The sequence below is a fragment of the Chionomys nivalis genome, chromosome 25, assembly GCF_950005125.1.
Source record: "Chionomys nivalis chromosome 25, mChiNiv1.1, whole genome shotgun sequence".
Classification (NCBI taxonomy): Eukaryota; Metazoa; Chordata; class Mammalia; order Rodentia; family Cricetidae; genus Chionomys; species Chionomys nivalis.
Window position 1 is genome coordinate 5,966,735 of NC_080110.1, and position 17,771 is coordinate 5,984,505.

Genomic DNA, 17,771 nt, shown 5'->3' on the forward strand with positions numbered 1-17,771 from the left:
GAGATAGAATTTATGTCTTTGTTTCTCAGAAATCTCACCATTAGAAGATTAAGATTCTTCGGAGTGCATGCGTATTTCTATGACACCTTCTCTCCTTCGTCATGGCAATTTCACCTGTCCTGCAGCTGCTGTTTGGGCTGCATTTTGGGCAATGTGATTTACCATTTATTGTTATGTTGTGTTACATCCATTTCTTGTGAACTGATGGGATTCTGACCTCATTTCTTTCTAAACAGCCTCTCATTCTTCTCATTTATGACTCTTAGTTTAACCTCATGAAAAATTTAAATTCAGGTCTTTCTGTTATGTTCATTCTTTCTATTGGTGATTTTTTTTAACCTAAAGACAAACTTCAGTTTATAATGGTACATACATAACTATTTTTGCCTGCCTTTACTCATGAGTCTGTTTTGGGTTTCACTTAATGAATTATTAGAATTTGCATCCAAATGCAGCCAAATGAATGCACAACTTTGGTTTAGGGTTACATTTTTGAATCGTTTTATGCAAAGCTCAGTATAATACATACTAGGTATTGTTAATCAGTTCTTTCTGAGGTTATGCCAATGAAGGTTTTTACTCTGGGAGTTGGTGCGTTTGAAATAAAGAAGCCTTATGGGTAGCATGTGAGCTGTCCGAAGACTACACCACCGATGGAACTTTCTCTTACCTGAATTCCATTCTTGGGGTCACTTCCTGGACTTGAAGGAGATAAAGGAAAGGAGGATGGATCAGACATTCGATCGCATTGTGTGCTCTGTCTGAACAGCTACCAGAGCTTGGCTTTGAATCGTGACCTAATACTATACTTATGTTGTTAGCTCCCCTACCCGTGGCCCTAAAGTTCTCTTACATACATCTTAACTCCTTCATTCCTGTTCTCTCTAGGGGTGACATTTAAGTCCCCCAAATTCATCTTGGTATGTGGTAGTTTTTGGAAACAGCGGGTTTGCTTATAAATTCAGCTTTGGTTCAGGCTAGTCCTTAGATTCAGGTTCTTTGGAAAGACAAATCATTCACAGAACGGGAGGAGGTGATGATGTGATGTTTCATTGACTTAACTCATCTATTAATGAAATAAGATATATATTGTCCAAATGGATTCTATTAAGTAATTTAACTGCTTAGTCAATGTTCTAGGTATATGGATACCCATGTGTATGTGTGTGTGTATGATATGTGCGTGCATGTGTGTGTGTGTGAGTGAGTGAGTGAGTGATTTTGGGAGGGCTTTTGAGTACTTTCTACATAAGTAAAATAGTATATCCACTATGTGAACTCTTAATCCCAATCTTAAATGGTAGTGCCTTGAATAACTGCTATAAGAGCCAGCTAGTCTCTAGTAAGCATACCTGGTTATCTAATAAAATCTGCGTTGTTCAGCCTCTTTTCTTTTCTGTTGTTTTCTTCTCTCCTTTTGTTTTCTCTTTCCCTCAGGGACATAGTTCTCAAGCTCCTTCAGTATGAGGCATCGACAAATGTAGCGGACAACAAAGGCTACTTCCCCATCCACCTGGCTGCCTGGAGAGGAGACGTGGAGATCGTGAAGCTCCTCATTCATCACGGACCTTCCCATTCCAGAGTCAATGAACAGGTGCCCTCGCTGAACGCTTGCTCACCTTGTCTCTTTCTCATTCTGCAAGGGCAAAGCCATGTTGAAGTAGTGAATACGTTGTCCATTCCCTGCTCCAAGTCATTCTACTTCTGAACTCCCTAAAGGAGAGATTGGAACAGTTCTTTGGGTTTGGATGTGATGAACAGAAACTACAGGCTTGGTTACGATGCACAAGTTCTAACGCATTTGGGAAGATACTTGGTTAGAAAAAATCACACATAAAGGAAATCACTGCACAGTTTTTGCGTGCCTTGCACAATCATCCATTTTTATTTCCTGAATATTTAAAGATAGAACAGTATTTATGTTTGTAATGAGAATTAGTGTTCTTTAATAAAATCTCACATGCGAACACAGTGTTTACAATGATCATTTGCATAATGCTTTCCATTTACATAATATTTTCACAGTTAAGCAGTTTTTGGGAATCAGTATGTAAAATGCAATGTACACAGTTTCTAGACTCATAGTCAAAAATTTCCTCTAAACCCCCCCGCCACACACATGCACATATATGCACAAAGGAGAAGAGAGAGAGAGAGAGAGAGAGAGAGAGAGAGAGAGAGAGAGAGAGAGAGAGAGAGGAGAGAGAGAGTTGTCTAGAGTAAGTTGAACACCACAGAGCATTATAATCAAGGCAGAGAAAGGCAGAGTATTTGCAGGACATAATGTCTGTATTATAAACAATGAACATACTTAAAGAGGAATTCAACCTTGAGCATTGAAACAGATAAGAGTGCAGATCTGAAAGAGTGAAATATGGCCTCCTAATACAGTATAATAGACATCTCGAGCTTCGCGTGCCCCCTACTGTTCCCATTTTGTAAAACTATATTTGAAATCAGCATGCAGTCCAACAATCGAGCTACAGCGATGGTATTAAGCGGCAGGCTGGCGGTTGTCCAATACCGATGTAAACAGATGACTGTAGTGCAAACGTTTCTAATTGAGGGACAATTACCATATTATTTAAATAGCTGTAGACTTCGCAGACCTTTGGCTGAAATTAAAAATAAGAATGCAAAATAACACTAGCTTTAAATAACAAAGGTAAAGAAATTTTTTTTTTAATCAGATATAATGGTGGAAGGATTAATCAGCAAAAAGTATTTTATTTGTTGGGAAAGTACCTCATTAATTTCTATGCCAATTAATATTTGGGGTTTGTTATGTTACCCAAATGTAGGATTTCAAAATTAGAATGTGTTCATCTTTTTAAAAATGACAGATATGGGTATGTTTATCATCATCCTAGGCTAAAAGGAAGTCCGTGAGAATTCTTTTCTGTTCCCGAGAAGTTAGAATTTAGCTCCTTTGCAGAATGAGCCATCTGGTGGGTTATCCTTAAAACTGTCGGCATGGCACAAGGCCAGCCTGAAAGAACCAAGTGGAAAAACAACCCGAGGTTAAAGAAAAGGATGTTAGTTCATATAAACAACTGTTCCTTAAAGGACACAAAAATAAGAAACATCCAGTATTCATTTATAATTGAAAGTTGAAATTTTTAGATGATATAAGTATATTGATAGGATTTGAGAGAAACACTTGTTTTTGGTTATATTGAACATTGATCCAATTATGAAAAAATTTCCTTTTAAGGAGATTGGAATTCAAAATTTTTTTTTTTTTTGCATTTCTATTACTGTGTGCTGTAGTTTTGTTGGTAGCAAGTTGAACATTTCTTGAGACTGTTTTGTTGTTGGTGTCTGTTCAGGCACATGCAGGTATAAATGGATTGCCCAGTGTGTGTGTGTGTGTGTGCCCACCTGCCCTAGTGCACAGGTACTTGTGTAAATGTGCATATAGAAGCGGAGGCAGGTGTTATTTCTCAGGTACCGCCTACCTTGTTTGGGACCTGGGGCTCACTGACTGGATTTTCTGGCTGGCTGGTGAGGCCAGGGACCCTTCTGCGTCTGCTTCCTCAGCACCAGGACTACAAGCCTGTGCCACCATGCCTGATTTTTTTTTCTAACTTTAATGTGGGTTGTAAGGATGGAGCTTAGAGCCCCATGCTTGTGGGGATGTTACTCAGCTGAACTGTCCTCCCAGCACCTCGGCACGTTTAATTTGAAATCCATCTTCCCCTCTAGACCTCTACTCCCGAGAGTCAGATGTGAGGATTTTATTCTTATACGTAACTTGAATCTTAGCTCCCTCCCAATGGCACAGAAATGTTCTAGCTAATTAGAAACATTTATGTATTCAAAGAACATCGAGAAAGAACAAAAAACCCACATTTACTAAGGGAAGTCAGGCATTGCTCTGAGGTGCTTCCACCTGCACAATGTTACTTAATTCTTACAGTAATTTTCCGAAATGAAATTACCTTTCTTATTTTATAGATGAAAAACCAAGCTCAGTAAAGCTAAGTAACTTGTTTAAGGCCACATGCCCCTGGGTGACCCAAAATTGAACTCGGATTCTAGGGCTTCACTCTAATGTTGCTGTTTTACGTCTCATTACTTACGGAGCATTTGCCGTGTGACAGGAGCTGGGCAGAGGACCGTATCTGTGTTACCTTAATCCATATCACAGCCTAGTGAAGTAGGGATTTTCATTCCTGCTGTCTGTATGGGGCCATGGCCTTAGAGAAGAAGAATCTGCCCATGATCTATCTATCGAGAAATGCAGTTGATATTTAACAAGGGTTTTCAGCTCCTTAGCCAATCACACAGTCATGACATTGAAATTATGCACTGTCGTGTTTCACTGTGGTTTCTGAAGAGGACCTTTGACTCCTTATGTGGCTGTCTCCCTTTCCCTATGTGGGGTGCATTGTTGTCCACTACCCCTGGTGGGTCTTGGTACCAATAATCCCATGTCCCTTTAGATTTTCTTTTGGAAAGCATTTGGAAGCTATTCCGTTTCAAAATGCTTTTGTCGTTACTTGGAAAAGCGCCAGTGCTTATGTTGTATTTCACTAGTTATCCTTTTTTTTTTTTTTAAATGATCTCACTTAATGCTTTTCTCATACTTTTGCTGCATTGCCACACTGTGCCAGAGTTCGCTTGTCCATCTGCGTTTTGCATCATGGTCCACATTTGCATCATTGCTTCCGTGCCGTGGGTGACTTCGTACCAGCTCCGCAGTCGCGCGGTGGGTCTGATGGATGAGATGACCAGTAAGTGTGGTCAGGGATGATTCGTGTCAGAACTGAGCTAGCGTGGAATGGTCAAGACTCCATCATGCTCAGATCAGCATGTGATTTAGGGCGTATGAGTTATTTCTGGAATTCTCCGTTTAATATTTCAGACCTTTGCTGAGAATAACTGACCGGAATTGCGGACTGTGATGTCATTGGTTTGTATGCACTGTACGTTTAATAACTCCAGTTAGCAGAGCATGTTTTTCTATGTCGTATCTTCATGCTTTAAAATAACCTTGGGCTCCCACCGAGCTCATAAAACATCCAGATTAAAAATATCAGAGAGTCTATGTTTAAAAATAATCCAGTCTTATAATTTAATGTTTGAAAAAGAATCCATACATGTTATTGTTTGGTATGTGAACCACACAGCATGGTTTATAGAGAAGACAGTGTTCTTGTTACACAGATGAGGATGGTTCTGGGATCAAATGGGTTGTGGATGAGGGGCTTGCTAACACTTCCAGGTAGGTCCTGTTTGCCATTCTATTTTGTTCAAAAGCAGTGATGCAAATGATGGCCATGGAATAAAACGGGGAAGGACATCCCCAAACTCATGCACATACAGGCCAGTGCTAACTGGGGGGATGGATTTGGTAGGGAGTGGCAGCGGGGAGGAGTTGGAGATGGGAAGGGTGGCAGGATGCTGTAGATGCAGTGCTCATGAATGAAGTTCTCCACAATTAATTAAGAGTAAGACAAACTCTGGTACTATATGGCAATAATGCAGAAAGTATGGTATTATCTTTTTTCTCATGCCCTGTGGTTTCAAATCTTTCCTCTTGCCCCTTAAGTTACTGGTTTACATTTTTCTTTGGTCCAGCACAAGTCTGGGGTGGTGTTTTTTGGTCCTGGAAGATTAAGATCTGTTTGGGTTTGAATTGTTCTTTTTGTTTCTGTAGGAGCTACTATTTAAGAAGCCATTTTCTCTCAACTCTGTGCTTTTTGGGTGGAATCTCTGGAAAATTTTAAGATTGCATTGTAGCCCCAGATGGAGGCAGCGAGAGTGTGGGCTTTAGGTTTTGACAGGTACAAAAGATCCCGATTCTTCCTCAATGTAGCGTGACATTTTCAATTTTAGACTCCTTATCCGTGAAGCCTATATATTAGTACCAAACTTGTAAGATTTCTCTAGGAGTTAATAAGACAGCTTTTGATAGTTTGTAGCTGTTTAGCCAGTGTGTATAATCCCCACCGTTGTGACAGAAGGTGGTATATGTTGATAGTTCAGACTTCAGGTCGGGGCTACTTGTTTAAATCCTGGGCTACAGGCAACCTCACATTGCAGTCCTTAGGGTCCTGTGGGAAGAGATGTGAGCTGTCAAGTGAGTCTTAGCTGCACATTAACAGTAATGCTGTCCCACCACAGGCTGTAGGGAAACACAAAGAGACTTGAAGCATAGTGTCTAACTTCATTCTCCCCCCCACACCATGGAATGTCTATGGAATCAAAGACCTAATATCCAGTGGCTGGTGCCTCAGTTACCTCACCCTGCAGGTGAGGGTGATGATAATGATTGCTCCCATCTTCTAACGAGGACCAAGTGAGTAGAGACACGAGCTGCGCCATGCGTTAACTATGGTAAGGGCAGCTGATCTTTCTAGAGCCCTTATTCAGTATCACTTCACTTCTGTCATTAATATTTCTTCTTCACAGTTCTCCCGACTGACAAGACCACCATCTATCTGTGCCAATTGGATGACGGGTCAATTTGCCTTGTTACTGAATTCATTAAAAAACAAAAACAGAAAACTTGTTAAATTTCTAGAGAAATCTGTTTGGTTGTTCAATAGGAATTCCTGTCGGGGCAGATGCCGTACTCTGGTGTTCTTGGCTGCTTGCCGGACTGTGGTTCTAGGCTTGGTTTTTACCTGTGTTTCGAAAGGATCAATTCTTCATTCTATTTTGCCAAGAAGAGAAGCAATGATTTATATTTATTACTGACCGTATTGATAATGAAAGCAATGTTTCTTTTTTACTTATCTAAAATAAAATGAAACAAGTTGGGTAACATTTCTGTAAATCTCTAATCATCAAGAATTTATCATCTCAAGTCTTGTCTGTAAAGTCAGCCATTAAAAGTATGTTATAATTGTTATTAATCTTCCTTATTAACAAATATAATGGAGGCATGTACAGTGCAGGGAACATTGACCATCTGGACCCTGGCTAAATCATCATTCTTGGAAGTTGGACTATGTGATGTAGAGAAAAGTTTGATTTCTCACATTGAAGTAATAAGACTAAAGCATGATGATTACTTTATCAAATATAATAAGATCAGGTATATTTTCCAAATATATTGCATTTAAATTTACATTTCCACACATGCCAAGTTTTAAATCGTTGTTTCTGATAGCTAAGCACATCTCTGAAGACATGCCTTTTGTACCTTTGCCCTGAACAGAACAATGAGAACGAAACCGCCCTGCACTGTGCCGCTCAGTATGGACACTCGGAAGTAGTTGCTGTTCTCCTGGAAGAGCTCACGGACCCCACGATTAGGAACAGCAAGCTTGAGACCCCGTTGGACTTGGCGGCCCTCTACGGACGGCTGAGAGTGGTGAAGATGATCATAACCGCACACCCAAACCTGATGAGCTGTAACACCCGGAAGCACACGCCGCTTCACCTCGCTGCCCGTAATGGTCACAAGGCGGTGGTCCAGGTGCTGCTGGAGGCAGGAATGGATGTGAGCTGTCAAGTGAGTGTTTTAGCCCTCCGAGCATTCAAAGGTGATGCTGCTCTCGGGCTAGTATGGATGGTAGGAGTTGAGCAGGCGGCTCACTGTTGGTGCTCTTTTCCCTTGACTATGGTAGCATCTAACCTGTCCTGTATCAGTGAGTCTTTCACTTCTGTTATACCTCTCAGTAAATTCTTTAAACCTCTCCCAGACTCTTGGGTATACTCGGTTCAACTTACTAAAACTTTTTAAAATTCTGTTTTATGTTTATGTTGCTTTACCTGCTTGTATGTCTGTGTACCGTGTATGTGCAGTGCCCCTGGAGTCCAGAAGAAGGTGCCAGATTCCTTTGGAATTGGAATTAGAGGGGGCTGTGAGTTGCCTTGAGGGTGCTGAAAACTGAATCTAGGTCCCCTGGAAAAGCAACAGGCTTTTAGCCACTGAACTCTCTCTCCACTTTCCAGTTACTGCCTTACGGAAAGGAAAGATTTAATTTTATTACTCAAGCCAGTTTCCCCCCCACATTTTTAATATCAGATGATGCCTGCTGGTATTGCTCAAAGGTGGAGAATGAACTTTAGCTGGCTTTGAGGATTCAGTGTTCATCACATTGCTGCAGTCACGGGTTGAAAATTAGCAGTGTTAAAGTGAATTGATTTTGGTTGTATTTGTTTCTTTTCCACGTTTTTTCTTTGTGTGTGTGTGCATGTGGTTTATACAGACGCATTATGTCCTCATGCTTTTTGCAGCACACACTTTACCCAATGAGCCGCTTTCCCAGTCCTTCCATGTGTATTTAAAATGTAACATATTTGTTACATATTTGTGGTATTTTCTCTGGAAATTTTTTTTCTGCGTTTTTTCCCCTCTCTCCCTAAGCAATTCCAAATTACAGCATATTTGAACTATTAAAAACAAAATACTTTGACTTCTGTCTGGCCGAATTTCATGCAGGTTGCCTCTCCCTTATTGGAAATAATTGGGGAGAGAAGCGTTTCTGATGATTGTGAGGCTTGGGGGCATTTACCTATAAAATAATGAAATATTTTGGTAAAGGACCAAAGAACACATTTGACGTTTATTTATGTCTTGTATGCACCTTGTACATACAGCCTGAAAGTGATTTCCAACAATTTCTCGTGTACCTGCATTTTGACTATCACCTGTCATGAGGAAGTCATACAACTTTCTATTTATGACATAGTGTCAATCCTTAAAACTTTCAGATTTTGAAGTATTTTCAGACCTTCAGTGCTTATATTGGGGATGTCCAGCCTGTCTTATATTTACTTATAAATACTTTACTTAGATTTTTTTTAATAAAGTCAGCCCAATTAAGAAAGTAGGGATAAGCTCACACTTCACATTATTACAATTACCATTCTTTTCTGCAGATTTTTTAAACCTGATTTTTGGTGACTAGCGAGTGAAAGTCATATATTATGTGAATGATTTAACTGTATATCTTCCTTAAAATTTCACTTATCAAATCTTGAAGAGTTCAATCACTCACACAACATAAAGTCAATCATACTTTCTATGAATATTCTGTAAAATTTCCCAATTAAAACTCAAAAGTGTAAGTTGCCATTCCGGGAGCTGTTGAAACGGAAGGTTGAATGAAGTACAGCTAACTTTTAGCAACTTATAGTGCAGGGGAGGTGAGGTATGTATAATGAATACATCTCAGTTAAATAAACTTTTTAACTCTCTAACTTCTCTAGATAATTTAAAAACCTTCCCCATTGCTGGGCAGTGGTGGTGCACGCCTTTAATCCCAGCACTTGGGAGGCAGAGGCAGGCAGATCTCTGTGAGTTTGAAGCCAGCCTGGTCTATAAGAGCTAGTTCTAGGACAGGCTCCAAAGCTACAGAAAAACCCTGTCTTGGAAAAAAAAACAAAAACAAAAACAAAAGCAAACAAACAAAACCTTCCCCAGATTTCAACCCTTCCCTCTCCGTACTCTCTCTCAGCTTAGTGTGACTTTTATTTCACTGAGAAAAAAGAAACAATCACAAATATCTTACTATTTTTAACATTAAATTTTTATTTAGTGCATGTATGTGTGTGTGCATGTGTGTGCGTGTGCATGTGTGTGCGTGTGCATGTGTGTGTGTACATCATGGCAGGTGTGGAGGTCAGAGAACTTGCGAGGAGTCAGAGGAGTCAGTTCTTTCCTTCTACCTCATCGTTCTGGGGATTGAGCTCAGGCGGTCAGGTTTGGCAGCAAGCACTCCTCCGCTGAGACCTCTCACAGACCCGTCTCTCCTTCCTGGTCCTTTAAGTGAACTTCCTCTTTATAACCATTCAATGCTACACTTGTACCTTTGGGTCTGGCTCCCCTGTCTACTGGGATAGGTCATGCTGGCAATAGTCTCGCTCTTTTTAACTTTGTTTTTCCTTCTTAGCTGTATCATTCACACAAGAACACAACAAAATTAGCATATTTCTTGTCTTTAAAATGACCTCTCATGATCTCACAATTCCTTTTAGTTGTTATCCCCTGTCTCTGATTTGATTTATATTTGTTTATTTTTGTGATTACTTTTGAAAATAAAATAGCCTGAACTCAGTATTATTAGGTTACATATCCCATAATTCTTGAGGTATAGCTTCAACAGGAAAACACAAATTCTAGTATGTGTTTGAGATGGACACAGATGGCCATATCGCAGTGTAGTAAGGCAGAATCAACTCGCCATGGCCAGGAGTGATTGAGAACTGTTAGCTAATAACTTAGAGACTCTAGCGTCTGGAAGAAGAGTGGGAGCTGGCAGCAGAGACAGACATTTGTAGGTTTTCATGGGATGGAATAATGAGAAAAACCCTTAAAAATCAAGGTGGCCTAAAGTTTAAGGTCCTGTCAGGAGCATAGAGGACACGTGTGTAAGTAATCCCGCCTTCTTAGTGGTTTCCGTATAAAATATGCAGATTGGCAAATTCATATTGTCGAAGGCATATAACAGGAGGAGCCAGCCGTGTAGCCTCTCACCTCATCCCTTGCTCCCTGCTGCCATCTGATCTCCACAGGTCAGTGTCCCGTGACCTGACACGCAGACATGCTTCCTTTTTGTCTGCTCTTATTTCTGTGTTGACCTCATTTAGCCTCTTAGCTCCAAAGACATATTTATCTACTAAGTACCAAATTCCTTTCCTTTCTTTTGTCCTCCCTTCTTCTCCCTCCCTCCCTCCCTCCCTCCCTCCCTCCCTCCCTCCCTCCCTCCCTCCCTCCCTCCTTCCTTTCCTCCCTTCCTTCTCCTCTCTCCCTCCCTCTTCCCTTCCTCTCTCCCTCTCTCCCTTTCCCTTTCTCTTTATTTCTTTTTCCCTGGACTTTACTCTGAACTCTAAACTACTGTGTGTAATTACCTCCTGGATGTATCACCGCATGGCTAATGACCATCGCGGACTCATTATTTCCCAAACCGAACGTTTAGCTGTTATATCCATTTCTTTCTACGGCTGCCAAGTCCTTGCCCGTTCCCATTTCTTCCGCTGTCCCCAGACTTTGGGCATCTTTCATGCGTTGCCTTCATTTCCTCAGAACACTTCCTCCAGGCTCTGCGGTTAAGCTGTGTACAGAATATCACCATTTAACAGTACCGTCCACAGTACCACCTTAGCCCACATCCTCTCCATCTCTCGCATCCTATGTTTCTCTGGTTTCCCCCTGCCTCTCTTCCCTGTTCAAGCTGCTCTAACAAATACCATAGGCTGAGAAGCTTAGATAAGAGGCATTCATCCCCCACTCCCCCACGGGTTACAAAGTCTAGGATCAGGGTCTCAGCCAAACTAGTTCTTGGTAAGCAATGTCCTCCTGCCTTGTTAATTTCTTCCTTCGCGTGACCTTTCTTCCACATAGAAATGGAGAGTGAGTTCTCAGCTGTGGCATCATCTTAGAAGGACCCTGGTACCATCAGATTAGCGTTCTATTCTTAAGACTTAACTACTTCTTTAAAGGCTTTATGTTCAAATGATCCACAGTATGGATTAAATTTCAACACCTGGATTTGGAGGAGATATAGATGTTCAGCCTATAACAGATTCTGTTTAGTCTGTTTTCAGCATAGAAGCTAGAAATGCCCCCATTCCATGAAGTGAGGTCATATTACTTTTCTATTCCTAAACCTCCCTTGTTTTTCCCTCTTAGAGCAAAAGGCAGAGTTCTTCATGTGGTGGCCACAGTCTCATAGGGCTTGGCATTCGAAAGGAAACAGTTTGGTTGGTGACTTGTTTGTAACTGAGTTTGTAGGACAAGGGGATTGATGTAATTGATGCTTAGCCTGTAGGGAACTGGTTCTAGAAAACCAAAAGATGAAATGTGGAATGGTTGGTTACATGAGGAAAAGGTACAGCAAAGGGAAGAAACGGGATAAAGAATTATTTAGTGGAGAAGCTCCCCATGACGAAGTTACAAGAGGCACACCAACAGTGTAGCTTCATGCAGTTGTGTGTTCACATGTGTTCACTGAGTGTGAGTTGAGTACCAGGCCTTGCCTTCCGCTGTGCTTGAAGGGGACTCTTGACAGAGTGGAGTAAAGAGAAGTGAGATCTCGGGGAGAAGGTTGAAGCAGTAGCAGGTTCACAGGAAGTGTCTCTGGTTTCTTTCGTTTTGTTTTAGGATAGTGGTAAGGTTGCATACCACAATGAGACTCACATGTAAACCATGCTCACCTCGCGGTGACTAGCACGAGAAACACGGTGGGGTGGTGGCTCGATGTGTCTGTTGTGTCAGCATGAGGATGTGAGTAGATGCGTATCATCTACTTAAAACCAGACATGGCTGTTCACATCTGCAACCTCAGAGCTGGCAGGCGGAAGCAGGTGGGTCTGGGGGATGCTGACCCGCCAGTTTAGCCAAAATAGTGAGCTCCAGGTTCAGTGAGAGACCCTGCCAAAAAGATTGGTGGAAGAGCCAAAGAGAAAACCTCTTACAGCATTGACCTCTGTTTCCAGTATGTGTGCATATACCCCTTGCACACAAGAAACTTCTTTTAGTTGTTTTTTATTTTTTTAAATAAAAAAGAAGTTAAAGAAGCCAGGGTCCCACAATATCCTTCAAATGCATCTTTATTACCACCCATTTCTTAAAGGTCATCATCTGGTGCCAAGCCTTCAACACATGGCCTTTGAGAAATATTTGATACCCAAACTGCAACACACAGATTAAAGTGGACACTTATTATCTACTCTCAAGAACTGGGGAAAATGCCTCTGTCCACATAGAAATACTTTGTAAAGAGTTGAAGCTGTTTCTGCAGTTTTGCCTTCAGTTCAGAGCTGTATATTCATGAACTGCTCTTTTATTTCCTTTTATATTATCGCCTGCCATAGCAGTCACATTTTAATCAGAGAACTTGAGTCATACTTCTTGAAGATACATACAGATCTCATCGATATTCCATGTTCTCTAATCCTTTTCCCCAATATGCTTATTTTGGGTTGTTTTAACTACACAATACATATTTATTAATTAAAGAAACATTTGCATCTTACGTCATCATGAGTGATAGTGTGCTTCAAATCAAGGTTTTAACATCAACCTCGTGGCTACCTTATAAGGCAGAAAGGCAAAGTTGCCAGATTAACTTTACTCACAGCAAACACTGAGGAACTAATTGACATTAGTTAGATTCTTAGGAGAGAAAGAAAAATCAAAGCAGAGAACATTTGTGTTAGCCTAAAAATCCCCTTCTCTTTGAAATCTTTCCTGATCTTCCTCGAGGAAGAATATTGGAAAACAGAGAAGCTGTTTGCCTTTCCACTGAGCCTATGGTTGATTCGGGGAGCAAAATTATGATGTGTTATTTATTATAAATGTTAGGGGAAGAAAATACATATGGATACGAAGTACACAGAAAAACCATGGATTTCCGGGGGGCAAAGAACAGTTTCCGTAATGAAGTAACGTTAAGCTAAGATTCTGACTGTCATGTAGTTGACCGTTCTCAAAGTATACTTCTTTGGACTCGGGGCATCATGGAAACTTGTTAGAGATTGAGATTCTTGGACCTCATCCCTGGTCAGTGAAGCAGAAACTGGGAATGGGGTTCCAGGAGTCTAAGGGCTTGTTTCTTCCTTCCCGCCTCCTTTTCTTCCTTACTATATCTCCTCCCTCCCTCCCTCCCTCCCTCCCTCCCTCCCTCCCTCCCTCCCTCCCTCCCTCCCTCCCTCCCTCCCTCCCTCCCTTCCTCCCTCCCTCCCTGTCTTCCTTCCTGTTTGTTCCTGTCTTCCCTCCTACCTATCTGTTCCTGTCTTCTTTTTCTTTCTTCATTTCATCACTATTATTATTTTATGTGTGTGGGTGTTTTGCTTGTATTTGTGTCTGTAGAGCACATATGTGTCATGTGCCTGAGGAGGACAGAAGAGGGTGTCAGATGCCCTGGAATGGGAGTTGCAAGGCCTGAGAGTTGCCATGAGAGTACTGGGAATCGAACCTGGGTCTTCCGGAAGAGTTGCCAGTGTTCTTAGCTCACTCGGCCATCCCCTTTGCAGTCCTGCGGTCTTTCTTTTGTTTCAGTTTTTAGATGAAGTCACAGGTCATGCTGTGTGTCCCAAACTGGCCTTGAGCTCGCTATGTGAGCCTTTGAACTTGGGAGTGATCCTTTCCCTCAGGTTCTGAAATGCTGGGATTACAGGAATGTGTCACCATGTGTGGCTAGGATTGTGTTTTTTAACAAGTTCTCCTAGTGAATTCAATAATTCATGTTGGCCGCTGAAATACAAGCATTTAGTTGAGCGTTATCCAAATCTAGAGGGCTGAGAGCTGGAGCTGCCTGTTCAGGAATGAACTGAGATCCTTGGCGAGAACAGCAGAGAACAGCGTTGAGAATGAACAAGGTCAGTGTCCTGGAGCGCGGAGTATGGGTCAGCTGGAGGTTTACGGGTAGAGGAGAGAGTGTGCAGAGGAAAATGGAGGTCATCCAGGATTTGAGAGCCACTTCAAACTGTTTAGATTTCATTCACCACAGACGCTTATCTGCAGATTTGTCTTCTTCAATGCGGTGGGAATATACAACGTCCAGGAGATATTTCTGTGTTGAGAACGCCCTTTGCTCCTCGGACATATAATCATGTTTAATAGATGTCCGCTGAGGGAACTCGTGGGCACTCACAAGAGCCTGCTGCAAAGGGCGTTCAGCTCCTAGTTGATGTTTGAGCACCACTAAGGCAAGGAGAAGGTGAGTCACTTCCTTAACATAGCGTTAACTATTCAAACACAGGTCTCTGGATGTTGTTCCTGGAACACCTCCCTCCCTGCTGCTTCTCTGACCCAGAGTACTGAGAATAAACAGAATCTGTAAGAGTGGCTGTTTGTACAATCTGTGGGAATTCCATATGCAGCTCTGTCTTTTTTTCTTTTTCTTCTCAGACAGAAAAGGGGAGCGCTCTCCACGAAGCGGCTTTGTTTGGGAAGGTGGACGTGGTGCGAGTCCTGTTAGAAACAGGTAGTTATCACTGTGCTCCCGGAAGCCTGTCCTGCCAGCTACTGTGGCTGTTTCAGGGTTAGCTGAAGGAAGATGGCGGCCTTCTTCACAAACGACCCCTTCCTCCAAATTGCAGAGAGGGAGTCCCACCGTGTGGAACTGGGCTTTGATGTTCAGATAAGGTTGATATAAATATCCAAGCGAGCTGAAGAAACCGCCAAGAGGAGAAGGAAGATCTCTGCTTCCGGCAAGATGGAGGGACTGGCCCCTGAGGAGTTATGGCAGTGGTGTGGACTCTTGGTATTTTCCACTGTGACCCATGGTCATACAGATTTGGGTCCCTGCTCCTTAGGGCAAATTCTCCTTCTCGCTACTCCTTGGCCGAGTAGCTGTTCATTGGTTATGGAGGTTTATTTTTAAAATGTATATTTTAGATGGAATATTTTGAAGGAAAAACAAAGGTAGGCTTACTTATCATCTATATATATATTCTGACCAGAATGGGGTAAGTTGAAATCGAGGTCAGACTTTTGAGACTTGAAAGATACGAGTGCAAATTATTCCTCTACACAGTTGATGTGAGCCACGGTCTGTAGTGCAGTGTGTTTATTGGCTCTGTGAACGAAAGCCATGGTCAGGCTATCGTGCCTTTTTCCTGTGTTCACTATGTTAAATGCTCATGTTATTTAATTTTGACATGCAGCATAGTAATAGAATAAATGACCTGAGACACGAGTTAGATGCATACCACCTGTATTCTCACATAAACTTAAGCAGGTATTTAGTAATCTTACAGTGAACCAACATCTGGGGTAAAATGCTCCACACTGGCTTCATTTGAAATCAGGTGCTCGGAAAGTTTACAAACTGGATTAGAGTGCTGGAACTAATGGCTGCGTTAAAATAAATTTTTTTAGTGCGACACATAATTTTGGAACTAAAATCATAGCAGAAATGTCTCAGTCACACAGTTAGGTCGGTTTGCTTAAATAGTTTATGAGTGTGGCCGGCCCTGGAGATAATCTGAAAGAAATGAGCGTCCAGGGTATCTGAAGTACACAGTCCATAGACACTTGAAATAATTAGACTCTTTCAAGTTTGCTTGCATTGAATATTCTAAGCGTTCTTACATTATAATATGTATGATTATCATTTATTAACATTTTAAAATTGAATTATACAGATTATACAAATCACTTCGCCATTACACTTTAGGATTTTAGCTTATAAGTAAGAAATATTTTTTACTTTGATAGTATACTATTTATTTAATATACTAGCCACAACCCCAAAGAGACTCTGTGGTCCTGCAAAGCAATCTTTATAACAGTGTCGGAGAACTCTAAGAGTCGATTCATTATCAAGGATTTTCCACATTATTAGCAACATTCGGCCCCTGCCTTCTCTCCTGCTAAAGTCTTATGTGTATAACTTAGTTTCTAAGGCACCTTCGGTGCTTGACCTATATGCCTGTGAAATTAGAACAGTTACATATTGGCAGTATCATCCGAGGACACTCCAGTGGTACATCTAGTTTCCCTTTTTCCTCCAGGAATTGATGCCAACATCAAGGACAGTTTAGGTAGAACTGTCTTAGACATTCTGAAAGAGCATCCGTCCCAGAAATCTCTCCAGATCGCCACGCTCTTGCAAGGTAAGCAATATCGGATGATAGATGACTTTGCCTTACAGCCACGGTTAAATTGAAGCTGTCGTAAGCGTCACTCGGGGCTTTGAGTTAGCGTTTGATTTTGAATTAGCTCATTATTTCCATATTTTTCCTGGCATATTTTAAGATGAATAATAATTCATTTAAATGTTTTCGTTCTGTGTTTACTCTGTACTGAAGGAGTTACTCATGTACTACTTGATATAAAAATGTTTAAAAAAATCATGTAGTAAATGTGGAGAGGGCTGGTTTGAGTTTAATAGGCTCTAGGAACTGGGAAGGATCCCATATTATCTTCCCTTTGAATAATACCATAAGGTATTTTTCAGAGACTTTTCTATAATTTTGTCTGATTTCTATAATCATGAAGTAGCTATGTATCATCGACCTTACTCATGAGGACACTGGAGCTCTGATAGATTTCTTTTTTGCTTGCTCATACTCATATTTCTGCCCCGTGCCCGTAGCAGAAATAGTACATAAAGGCTGAACTACCAACAGCCGAAAGTGTAGTTGGCCAAAAGAACGCCAGTCATTCCTCCTGCATGTAGATAGGTCACAAGGGCAGTAGTGGAGAGAGAAGCAAGACAACTCCTTATCAGGTGGGAAACTGAAGACCAGCATTGCTTTGTAAGAAAACTTATGAATGAAAACCAGTTGGGGCTATGGAAATGTGGATATGGGGGTCAGGGAAAGCCAAATGGGTATGGAGGTTAAATGGTCACCATGTTCCTTTCTTAACTGACTTCTAAAGCCTTCCCCGGAAGTTTAGGCCCCTATAATTTTGTTTCTTTGTCAATAAAGAAGTTGAATGCAGGTCAGAACATCTCCAGATGAATCAGAGAATCCAAGTATGACTTTTCATATTAATTCTAATTAAGTCAAGTTGGATGAACACTAAAAATAAAGATGGCATACCTTGTTCTTATCTATCGTCTATCCTTAATGCATTTATATTTCAGGTTAGACTTTTGCCTTCAATGGAACTTTAAAAATCCTTGACTTTTGTGGATATTATATCTTTTGGAGAAAGTAAAATAAAATTTTCCTACTAAAAGGGGGCAGGATAAAATTTTAGGGTTTTCAAACATATTACATGGTTCAGTATAATAAAAATATCCTGTCGGAGCAAACTGTCTGCTTCATTAAAGGCCAAGGTTGATTATGTGCATCAGTTTGCATTGGGGCATATTAGGAGAATTTTTAATATTTCCTATCACTGGAAAATACCTTAT

General features: G+C 41.1%; 1 protein-coding gene across 3 annotated transcripts in view; it reads left to right on the plus strand.

Annotated features, from left to right (window-relative positions):
• The window catches only part of Anks1b (ankyrin repeat and sterile alpha motif domain containing 1B), an 866,240-nt gene that overhangs the window by 111,195 nt on the left and 737,274 nt on the right, over window positions 1-17,771 (plus strand). For all 3 annotated transcript variants that reach the window (XM_057757559.1, XM_057757560.1, XM_057757561.1), the window contains exons 3-6: window positions 1,438-1,594; window positions 7,169-7,465; window positions 14,813-14,888; window positions 16,420-16,521. In XM_057757559.1, coding sequence (XP_057613542.1) covers window positions 1,438-1,594; window positions 7,169-7,465; window positions 14,813-14,888; window positions 16,420-16,521 — 632 coding nt within the window. The remainder of the gene's footprint in view (window positions 1-1,437; window positions 1,595-7,168; window positions 7,466-14,812; window positions 14,889-16,419; window positions 16,522-17,771) is intronic.